Here is a 12698-nt window from a genome sequence, read left to right on the forward strand (position 1 = left end):
AGGCTTGGAGGAATTTTGCGACAGAATTAACCATCTTTTCATCATTAAATTGGCATCTTTGAATTTTCACTGGGTGTACTATGCTGAAGACTAAGATTACATAGAATTGAATTCGTATGTAATATCAAAGTTTGCTGAAATCGAGAGATAGACAGGAATTTTATTCTTCTGCATGATAGGCGTATTTGTTGCCAATTTAAGAATCAAATATGAATTTTACAATAAACCAGTTTGTATATAGTTACACTTTGCGCATGAGCAGAAAAAAGGTCGTTTGAAGTAACAGGCATGTTGGGTTTTAAATTCACTGAGATAAGCTTCTGTGATATGGTTATTCATGTAATCCGTGTATATTGTCCCAGCGCATCCACCTGATAGCAAGCCTGGTATTTAGCAATAAGTGTTACAATACAAAAACAATGAAATAGCTGCTTCCCCAAGTGTAAACTGACAGGAAATTTTAGTCTGGTGTATGCAGGTTTATTCGTTGTTTGAACATGAATTCCACATATTGTTATGTCAGGCAAGGTTATCCAATATCGCTCTGACAACGAGTGGCTGTGAACCAACTGAGAGAAAAAAAAAGAAAGAAAGATCATGGGTCAAATGTGCACGAGTTAATTACGATTTTGGCTTATTAAATTCATGCAACCGACGAAAACAGGTAAAACTGAACAAAAAAAGGGGTTCAAAATGATGAATGAGAATTTCTTATTGTACCTCATGAAACGTTTACTACGAATAGCGTGAGTTATGACAGAAAAATACGGATGCACGTCACGAGTTCGACACCCACGAATCATACAGCCCACAAGTTATACAGCCCATGAGTCATACAGCCCACGAATTCGACACTAAGCAAACAAGATCCACGAAACCAGCACATTAAGCCCATTTATGTAATGTCGAACTCGTGGGCATTTTTTTTTTTGCCTATAGTGTCGAACTCAATGGTTGTATGACTCATGGGCTGTATGATTCATGGACCTTTTTTTCGATGAGGAATTCGTGGGCCATATGACTCGTGGGTGTCAGTCTCGTGGGATTACCCTGAAAATATAGCACCAAACTACGGAAATGTGATTTATTGAGCTTCATGCGTTAACTCTCCCGGAATCACTTTTTTTTTTAAATTATTAATTGCATTTGAACCAAAAAAAAAGATTACAATATTTTGTGTAAAAATTATGGCAAGCTGAGAGGTGATGGTATCATTTACCCATATCATAATTATGCTTGATAACATTGGCTGTTCAAAAACTACTGTGTGAAAAGTTCACAATTTTACAACTTTCTTAATGTTTATCCGATCTTGATCAAATTTCCACTGTAATTGTGCTTACGCAATTTCACTTTTCTTATCAGAATAACCTTTAAGTAGTTTGGAATTCCCCTTTAATCTCAGAGAGTCCCTAACTTGATCGAGGCAACCATCAATGGTTTGGGTGAATAGTCATCGCTTACGAGGGGCTTTTTTACAGTGATTAATAGATCGTGTGGACTTGGCTCATCATTACGTGAGCCTTCGTCTGATGTAAATTACGAGTGAACGAGACTAACAAAGGGATTAAAGGCCTGGAATGGGAGGCACATTGTCATTACGGAGACCTAGGACAATAAGACAAAAAATTATATTGTCCTTTGGCCAATGATTGGCTGAGACCTACCACGTGATCTCTCTTTTATTCTTTTTTTCAATCTACCTTTTACCGGGCGTTAACACACTAATGACCGGTAACAACTCCTCTGCGCTCAGCTGCAGTGCTTGTGATTATGAATACATCGTAATTGTTTGCGTGCGCGTTATCTTGGAGCTGGCGCTGGCCTGGGAATCCTGCTCAAAAGGGCTGACACGGAATGTAACAATACCGACCATTTTATAAAACAAATAATGAGCATTACTTGGTCTGGAGTTAGTGACAACTATCATTCTTGCTAACTGTCAAAAGTTACAGGTACTAAAGATGATACTGTCTAATGTCAACTGAATACAAAGCATTTGATTTAGAAGATAAGAAATTGATGAAGTGCACAACAAAAAAAAAACGAAAAAGAATTGAAAATTATTCGTATCATTAGATCGACTGCATGTCACGGGCACAGGGAAATTAGTGCCTGTTCGACAGTGCTAAACGTTCGCCGTAAGTTAACCTTTACTATAGAATGTCGAGACACGTGGTTCTATTGGTATATCCTTTGACCTTTATATAATGACATATTTCACGGGTGCAACCAATTGAAGAAGAAAAGGACGCAGCTGGGAAAAATGATGAAACTGAAACAGGCGGATTGTCGGAAACGATGTACACGGTGACAGGCGCTTTTGCAACAACTGTTGAGCTATTAATAGGGACCTCTTACTGTCATCCACACAATTATTCTATGCAGTTCTTTGATACATAATACACGGGTGTATATATACGTATATAGCATGGTTCAGTCATCTGCAGGTCATCAGATTACGCCCATGTGTGTGGCGCGCCCGCAAGAACATGAAGAACCAGCGAAGAAAGGTTTCTCAGCACGAACATAAGTCATGCGCGTATCGGGTAGGTATTCTGTCTTTTTTTTTTAACACCCAAGATAGATTATGTGTCAGAAAACTTGGTTTGACAAGTGTGTTTGAATAGCAGGTGCATTTTCAGTCATAATGTCAAAATACTTTACAGGATTGATAAACAACCCTGTCGTTAACCCATTGAGCAAAAGAAACCACAAGTTAGTGGTTTGGTGCTGGATATTTATCGTCAATGGCTCGTTATTATAAAGAAGAATAACAAGGATAGAAATCTTATACATTGTCTGAGTTTTATTGTGTTCATATATCACTGTTTGCTCTGGTGGCAAAATCTATAAAAACCTTCTTAATCGGTAAAATCATAGCCCGCCCTTGATTCGGTAAACTATTTCAAAAATATCAACAAGCAGATGCATATAAACATACTATGTACATTCAGTAATGTCTGTCGAATTACGCTCAAAGAGTGTAAATTTGTCCCCGTTGTTAGGTTTTGTTTTATTCACAGTGAACTCTGAACGGGTTTCTCCCCGTATTATACGTTCGTATAGATAGCAAAGCTTCTTACATTTGTTTTGATCCTTTTGTCCATATATCCCAATATTTGCTAATTTCTTTCACACACGAAGATGATAATAGATTCAATCATGTCAAATAGGCTACTATGTTTCAGTTGCAAAATGACCCTAATTGTTGTCATTGTTGGGGGGGGGGGGTTCCACCAAAATCGCTCTGTCAAATACGAGAGGAAAAGAAAAGAAATGAAGATTTTATCAAAGACGTATTCACATTCGCAGAAATGCCTTTAAATGTGTCTCTACTGTATACGCACACACGCGCTAGAAAAGCAGGTCTTTTAAACCGGAAGTTGTTTTGCCCCCTTTTTGATATGGGGAACCTCTCCCTCAAGGTTTGCGCTGTGAACAAGAGACGTTTTGAGGTTTCTTTCTGTCATCTTCACTGGAAGGTCGGGATAACAATTCTCTGTCTCTTCTGTGGTTGTCATGGAGACGGATGGGAATAACATGCTGGTGCATGTGTTTTTATACTTTAGTTAGTCATAATGATGTTTGGGGGTTTTTTTTCTTACGCTGTGGCACCAAAAGGTGCGGACTGGTATGCTCAACGAATTAACAAGTGAGTGCTATCTAATCTTATCTTTATTCATTCATTCATTCATTCATTCATTCATTCAGTCAGTCAGTCAGTCAGTCAGTCATTCATTCATTCATTTGGCAAAATATAAAACAATATACAACTTACAGGTCATTACAAAGAAACAAATACATGCCAGGACTCCTAAAAAGCAATTGTGTGCTTGTGGCTGGAGCCCTCAAACCAAAAAAAGATAAAATATATTAATACATACAATCAACTAACATTTTTTGTGACATGGACCAATATATATCATATCCAAAACCTGAAAATAAACCTTTGATCATGGGCGACGATTTCTTGAATGTCAGAGGCAAGTGACTGTCAATTGTACCAATGAAGCTCCTTGATTTTTACGCAATATCCCCAAAATTATGATGACTGCATGCAGTCTGGAATGAAAGACTTCACAAAGCGACTCTCACCTATATAACACGTACATTTGTATTACCTCAAGACGATAATTGTTATCTCTCAGACTGCCTAGTGTCTTGCTGAAGAGTCTTTTTAGACTGTTTCCGGAAGGGGCTCCCTCCACCCTAGCTATCTTCCCTGCTCCCCCTCCCCTATAAGCTACAATCCCCGGTGAGGCATGCCGTCGGCTGTCACGGGTACAGGTGTCTCGCCACACTCAGCAACTGCTCAGGATATTGAGAATACAAACCTAATGTGTGTACTGAAAGCTGGCTGACATTATTCTCATCATAATAACTCTGTCAAAATGAGTGAATCAAAAAACAGCAGTCAAAGAACAAGAACATTTTGAATACAAGGCCTGAAGGAGAAACACCCGCCGACTTGATTGATCATTTCTTAGAGGATGAACTCACAAATTATTTAGAAACGGACTACAAGAACTGAATGAGTGTTTCTTTAAAACGTTTCAGCTTACCGTTCCTCTCATTATGTCGTGTTTTGGTTGGGACGCTTGTGGTTATATAGCCGTTCTGCATTGTTTTTGGACGGCTAGGAATCTCGGAAACACAAAAACAACAAAATTACATACATGTTTGTGAAGGTTCTTCAGATACTCTTGAAGATATGAAATTCTGGTTGATTCTTTTTTTTTTTAATCTAAACAATTTCAAATTCAAATTCATTCTCTGACTATTTGTTTTATCTTTCTTCTTTTTTTCTTTCTTTTTTTCTTTCTTTTTAGGGTGTCTCCACTTGTTGTAATTGTTGTTGTTACTTTGATTTTTAAGAAGGGTATCATTCAGTTGTGAATATTTACGCCCTTTTCACACACTCCGTTTATGGTTGATAGTCTAGTCTCCACTGGATAGGCCGGTGTGCGGGCCATCTCGATGGCTATATTTTAAAATAATGAAAGACCCGTCATCCTTCGTAAAATCTCGGTAAGGAAATTATGGAATAACATCGAGCGAGTGTGAGACAGGCCGGTTAGATTATAGGAGAGGCCCGCATATTTATGAGAGGCTTGACGAAGGCTTGTAAAAGCCTTTAAAGACGACATAGTGCGAAGAACCTACACTGTCTCATTAGATTATGAAGGTTCACATCGCCCGACAAATGACCCAAGCGATATTGCGAGGTCCCTCGTTTCAATTGACCCCATGGATTTTGAGAGTACAATGATTTATTGTACCAATGGGCCTCAGCGCTCATCTTCGTCTGAAAGCTGCTATGTCGGATTTGGTATATGTCACGTCGGGGCGTACCGGGGCCTGTTTCCTGTGCAGTGTCGGTGTGATCTGTTTTCCCCCGTGCCACATGGCGTTACAAAGTTAACATGCTCCTCCTCTAAACACATCAAACACCCTTACCCATCACTTGCTGGCTTAAGAGTAATGTTATATGTCTATGTCTGTCAAGAGAGAAAGAAAAAGCCAAACTAGACCAACAAATAATAGAAGCATATATATATATATATATATATATATATATACAGCTGTATTTTATTATAATTTCAAAGCTATATGCTCCCTTTAATCTTTCCCCTCATATCTCACACATGTAATATATACATGCTTATATGTATATATATATATATGACTTCAATCATTAATATACGTATATGAAATGTCTTTGTGCGTGTGTGTGTGTGATTCACAAATACATATACAAATATAGGCCTACATGTATTCATAATACTAGTATACACATAATATGATATAAATGTATTGCATAATATGTACACACGATCGCTGGAGGAGTTAATTCAGATCGAATATATTATACATAAATCCGAAATAATTCCTCCCGCGATCATTGGCACTGTTAGAAAATGATAGACACAAAAGTCATGATTTTCTTTTATCTAACCCTCCGCATCCAGCTGCAAAAGAATTACGTAAATCCGAGTCAGAGAGAGAGAGAAAAAAAAAGTAGATTGTGACTCTCATCGTTTGTACGATAGCCTTGATTGTAAAACCCATGTTTCCCCTTTTGTGATCGTGATGAATTATGCCAGGAAAATCCCATCGTTAATAATTCTGAACTTATCTCTTCAGAGTCATCTCACAGGCTGTGGAAAATCCATCAGGTCATCGCAACACTCACATATGGAAAGTGATATCTGATATTATACAAAACAGGGCAACGACAACGGTTTACGATTGTATCGTCTGTACACGAAGGTCATCGTGTAGTGGTAACACCCCCCCCCCCCACACACACACACACACATATCGCCAAGTAATCTCACAATATTGCGCAGCATTGCAACCAAATCTTTGAATCCATCGCAAAGAGGCGAAAGACTGTGATCCGATTCATCTTTCTTGAGCCCTGTCATTAATGCAATTAAGATGTATTGTTTACGCCATTTCACGACGACTTTCACTGACATAGTGATGGGTGTCGTTTGGGCTGAGATATGCGAATATAACAAGTATTAAAGTGAGAAACCATGCATAACTTGTTCAATTTGACTGATAATAAACTGAAATTTGCACACGGAACCGAAAAAGTGTAACAAAATCAGATTAAGTGGTGTGATTAGGGTAGAAACTTATTGTGTTTTCATGAATATATTTGACTTAGGGTGCGTTTATCATGTTTATCAACTCCTTTTCTCGGCAGAAACAGGTTATCCAAACAGCTTTCAAGGAATTTTTACGAGTTGATAAACGCAAAGCTGTTTTGAAAGCCCTTTAGGAAAGCCTTTTCGAAAGCCCCAAATTTGTGGCTATCCAAACAGGTTTCCTAAACAGGTTTTCAGAAACCTGTTTTGAAACGGCTTTGTAGTCTTGTACTTCAGTACTTGTATTTCTCCTCGTTTCGAATAGCGCAATGCAGCTGTGCAGTGACAGGCCAGTTAAAAAAATCGTGTTCGCGAAGAGAGTTGATAAACGCAACTATGTTGAAACCCGTTTCTAAAGGGCTTTGGAAAGGGCTATCGAAAGCCGTTTAAACAGGGGAAAGTTGATCAACGCAGCCAAAGCCTCATGCCGCCACTCAGAAATATTTGAAGTATGTGCTAAACTGGAGCTGCCTCACAGACAGAAAGACAATTGATTCATGTGGCATTGCATCATGACTCGTCATAGGTCTTTATGATGGTAATTGCTTTTCGCCGTCCCTTCTTAGAAAACAAGCGGCACATTAATAGTACAGGCAGTCAGGGCTTTGGAAAGGGCTCTCGAAAGGGCTATCGAAAGCCGTTTAAACAGGGGAAAGTTGATAAACGCAGCCTTATACTTGCGAACTAGACGACGTCACCATCTCTTCACAACTTTCATCAAATGTAATTCATCAAATGTAATGTTTCTACATGAAAAAAAGTGTGTACGTGTGTGTCACACACAAACACACTGCTATAGCTTCTGACCATTCGAGCATTGAGAATTTAGGGTTTTGGGGGGAAGACTGAACTAGGGCTTTCTATAGCTCAGTCGGTAGAGCACCGGGCTAGCAATCCGGAGGTTTCGAGTTCGAATCCCGATGGAATCCCATTTTCTTGGCTCAATTTTCAACTAATAAATTACATTTATTTCTGGTCAGTTTTTCTGTTTGCGTTTGTTACATTCTAAAAAAGCTGCATCACTTCGGTGATCCCTTGCATTTATCCCCCAAGTTGAATTATCCTTCAGGTTTATGCCAGGTTCAAGTGTGTACGTGTGTGTCACACACAAACACACTGCTATAGCTTCTGACCATTCGAGCATTGAGAATTTAGGGTTTCTGGGACGAAGACTGAACTAGGGCTTTCTATAGCTCAGTCGGTAGAGCACCGGGCTAGCAATCCGGAGGTCTCGAGTTCGAATCCCGATAGAATCCCACTTTCTTGGCTCAATTTTCCACTAATAAATACATTAAAACGAGATAAAATTCACCCCATAGTCACTGGTCGTGCTGATAGAGAAACTATGTCTCTCCTTACAAAACCGTCCATGACAAATGGTACTGTAGAATGTTTTGGCGGTAGGAGACAATATGCTTTTCTCTTATTAATTTATTGCACAAAATTTTAATCTTAGCTAAGATTTGTGTGCAAGCTAGAGCAAAACTTGGGAGCTCGTGACATTATATAATTTGTTCTGTTCTGTTTGATTGATTCTTACACATTTTCAAAGTCAATATGAGCATATGGGGTGGATTTTGATTTCACCTGCGTGCATTTCGAAAGATCTTAAAAAGAAAATGCATTAGTTTAATCACATTGCATTCTTAACATCTAACATATAATTTGTACATCTATGAAATGACATAACTGTGCAAACTGTGCAAAATCATACTGTATGATTATGATTCTTATCTGTTCTGTCAACATCACTATCATCACATCTGCGAAGTACACCTTCATGAGTACGGGTGCTGTTTATTGATAAAAGCTGCTGATATGATCACCTTTCTCAGACGAGGTGGGAACTGTTTGCAAATGAAATTAATTTTCAAGATTTATTGTCAAGGTCGCATATCAGAGGCGAATTTCTTTCTCCCACTCACACACGTCATCACCTTCACTGCCATTCTCGCTGTGGTGGCCTTCGGTGTGTAACGGCGATTAAAACACGGAGATCAACGAGTTCATTTTTTGCGAATCAGGTAACGCGCGTGTGACATCCGTCAAAAATTACGGCGTGAAACTCAATTTAACAAGCCGTGAATGACAGTTTGACAAGTTACTGCGCATGCTCAATAGGTCTGGCTGGTAAGGCAGATGAAGAGGCGCACGTTACCATGGAGACATTCAAGTCTTTAACCTGCTCGATGTCACACCTCAAAATCACTCCATTCAAACGTGAAAGTTGATTTTGACGAGTGGAAAATCAATGAAATATTGGACTTGAAATTGAATAAACATGGAATTTGGGAGTTTCATATGTTAAGCAGATAGCTCAGGGGGTGCGCGACACCCTGCGAGCTATCTGTCAATTCCCTCGTACTCTGAGAGCCCAAACAGAGAATTGCAAAAATAGGAAGAAGTATAGGGCCACTTTAGGGCTTTTTACACTTGTAAATTTTTGCTTAGCCCCGGACCAACGGTGGGGCTAAGGGGGGGCCTTAGCCCCACCGTTGGTACGGGACTATCCTTAGCCCACTTTCTGTTTACACTCGTTTTTGCCAAAGTGGGCTAGCCCCACCGATAGTACGGTACTATCTGGCCCTGCAAAATAGCAGGGGTTAGCACCACAATTGCGGTGCCAAGCAAGTGAGTGTAAACAGAACGAAAAAATAATCCTGGGCTAAGCGAAGGAGGCGAAGTCCGACCCTCACTGACCAATCAGAAACGAGGTAATCAAGTGCTGCCGGTGCGTGCGTGTACGTGTACAGTACACAGCGTAATTATGAATATTCATGTGGTTTGGAAAGTCCGGGGCTAAGAAATACGAGTGTAAAAAGGTCAGTTTTCTCCTTAGCCCCGGACAAGAGATAGTACGGGACTAATTGGCGAGTGTAAAAAGCTGAAAAAATTGGTACGGGACTAACGATAGTCCTGGGTCAGAGAAAGTCCGGGGTTAAGAAACCCAAGTGTAAAAAGCCCTAGGTATCATCAGTGTACTGAAGGACACAGGCCTTGATAGTATTAATGAACTGAGGACAGCCATGTTAGATAGACAGGTTTGGAAGTGCAACTTCGTTTATGGAACCCGAGTTGGCATAGGCTGAAGCTAATATGCTCTCGAATTAGTAGTAGTAGTAGCATACGTTTAAGGGCTTTTTACACTTGTAAATTTTTGCTTAGCCCCGGACCAACGGTGGGGCTAAGGGGGGGGGGGGGGCCTTAGCCCCACCGTTGGTACGGGACTATCCTTAGCCCACTTTCTGTTTACACTCGTTTTTGCCAAAGTGGGCTAGCCCCACCGATAGTACGGTACTATCTGGCCCTGCAAAATAGGATAGGGGTTAGCACCGCAATTGCGGTGCCAAGCAAGTGAGTGTAAACAGAACGAAAAAATAATCCTGGGCTAGGCGAAGGAGGCGAAGTCCGACCCTCACTGACCAATCAGAAACGAGGTAATCAAGTGCTGCCGGTGCGTGCGTGTACGTGTACAGTACACAGCGTAATTATGAATATTCATGTGGTTTGGAAAGTCCGGGGCTAAGAAATACGAGTGTAAAAAGGTCAGTTTTCTCCTTAGCCCCGGACAAGAGATAGTACGGGACTAATTGGCGAGTGTAAAAAGCTGAAAAAATTGGTACGGGACTAACGATAGTCCTGGGTCAGAGAAAGTCCGGGGTTAAGAAACACAAGTGTAAAAAGCCCTTTAGAGGAGAAAAAAAATCAAGGTGATTTCACATGTTTGTAGGAATAAAACATGCAAATTAGATGGTGCATAATGACATCGTGTTTCACATTCTTTATCTGAACTTCATATCCCTAATTATCTATGTGCTTTTGAGATTGCTTATCTGTGATGATTTCAAAAGAATGGATAGCTGTCAATTATCGACTAAACAAGTAATTCTCTAATGAATATTTTTGTGCAGTTGTGAGGTGATTACATCATCCATATTTACATATTCTGTATTTGTTGCCAATATCTTTGATGGAAAGCATGTAAAAATGTGAAAAAAAATCAACAATACTTTTATTACGTTATTACCTAGTTTGATTAACTTCTACCTTTATCATGATAATTGCTCTAAAAATCAAATGAATTTCAAAATGGAGTGGCATTACAATTCTAATCAAGACTGAAATGTCGAAGCCGAACAATCTTGAAGAGAAGTCGACCCTTATATTAATTTGGCAAGTCGAAAACATGTTAAAGTTCCGGTCATGTAAAATTTTATCAAATCCTGTCGTGAGAATCCCACACGTAGACCGAGAAAATATCGCGTGTGGTATTTCGTGTCAGAGATCGGAAAATACATTGATCATACCAGATACAGGACAGAGATTATTCGTGCGACATGCAATTTAATCTCTTTAATAATCTGATAATGAAGATCGTATAGATATATAGTCTTTCCTGAATGTATAAACCCTGATCTACATTTTCGAAGAAGAATGACACTTTCTATGTAGGAGGGAAAAATGAAGCAATTGTTTAAACTACAAAGCTTGTCACGTGGCTTCGTTCCAGATGTTGTACACATGGCCACATATGTATCCTTGATTTTCACTATGGGAGGCATGTTACTTGTAGGTAACCAGGATAATGATAATCTACTCAATGAAAACAAAATCAATTAACCTTGAAAGAATATTGTATACACGACCCTTTTTTTCTTTGCGAGAATATTGAACACACGACCCCTTTTTATCCCCACCCCTGTTTCACTCACATGCACGCACCCACACATACATACAGATACATACCTGCAAGAACTGTTTTTGCATTATTGTATCACGACAGGTTATATTCCGTAAATTAAGAGGAACTTTATTCATCTCTCTCTTCTCTACTCTCCACAGAGAAATTAAATTCTTTCCATATTGGGAATATTGTCATCTCAATAGATGGGTTTGATGCAGTTATCATCGTTGTCTCTTCATTTCATTTCATTTCATTTAACGAAAACAAAAACTCACAGACTACAGTTACAACCTTTTATTCAGGTTTCTTTTTAGAAACTACATTATAAAGCTTATCTGACCGTACATACACTATCATTTCGGAAAGTTTGATGATTGCAACTGATTGACAATTTGCCGTACATCGACGTAAATATGGTGCAAAGTTTGATGGGTATAAGTTGCAGTCGATAATTCATCAGATATTTTTTTTAAAAAGTGCTGGTGGATTCTTAAAGACGCACTCACCTCTCATACCCGTCGCCCCTGCGCGAACGGCAGACAGCAGCACTGCCAACGCGGTCAGTTTCTCCATGGTTTCTGCACTTCCGGCGACGCCAAAATTTTCAGCAAACTTTATAAGCCATCCAAAAATAAATGCAACAGTTTATAATGCCGCACGCAAATCACAAGCAGAAGTCGCCGGTCTAAGCTGTCTCTTTCAAATAGAATGACTGCACTCAGAGAATTCCTCGTTCTTCAACCATTAACCGGAACTTTGAAACCACAGGGAAGATATCAACAGTAGATAGACACTTGTAGTGAAGAGGTTTTTTCCCTGGAGAGCGATTCGTCATCCGCGTCAGGTCATCTTGCGAGGTATGCATCCGTTCACAGGGGAGATGTTTAGATAGCCATCGAGTATCAGCTATTCAGAGAATCTTAGGACAAATCGCACATCAGAGACAGGTGCTGTATTACATCCACAGGGCAGGGAAACTTCTGCAATTTCACGCACTAGCACCCGAGATTGAACTATTTGGACGCTAACGCGCAGCAGACGACAGAACGAAGAGGCGCGACTCGCGATAATTTTCACAACGCCAGCTCAGTTTGCTACTAGACTGTCTGTGCCTCCTGCCTCCACTTAGTATGTTTACTTCCTGCGCGAGTCGAGTATTACCATGCACTTAGCGAAAGTGGAAACACACGATGAAGCGTGAGTGTGTCGCCAGGCCACACTGCAAACGAATAGCGGGACGAATTCGCTCTCTCATTGGCTGGCTGTGGAATGTTTTGTCACGTGATGCATCGTCGCAATAAAATGCAGAACGACTGTGCTTCTCGCAAGTGCTCCGCACTTTTGCAAAGTTTACA

At 39.9% G+C, this 12698-nt stretch overlaps 1 protein-coding gene across 1 annotated transcript in view; it reads right to left on the bottom strand.

Moving 5' to 3' along the window:
* LOC139719567 (uncharacterized) overlaps window positions 1-11916 on the bottom strand; it is a 54177-nt gene extending 42261 nt beyond the window's left edge. Inside the window, exon 1 of the mRNA XM_071630979.1 lies at window positions 11850-11916. Coding sequence (XP_071487080.1) covers window positions 11850-11916 — 67 coding nt within the window. The remainder of the gene's footprint in view (window positions 1-11849) is intronic.
* Window positions 11917-12698: the final 782 nt, after the last annotated feature.

Source organism: Diadema antillarum, unplaced genomic scaffold (genome assembly GCF_040938485.1).
Source record: "Diadema antillarum isolate AM-2024a unplaced genomic scaffold, OU_Dant_1.0 scf00000009, whole genome shotgun sequence".
Lineage (NCBI taxonomy): Eukaryota > Metazoa > Echinodermata > Echinoidea > Diadematoida > Diadematidae > Diadema > Diadema antillarum.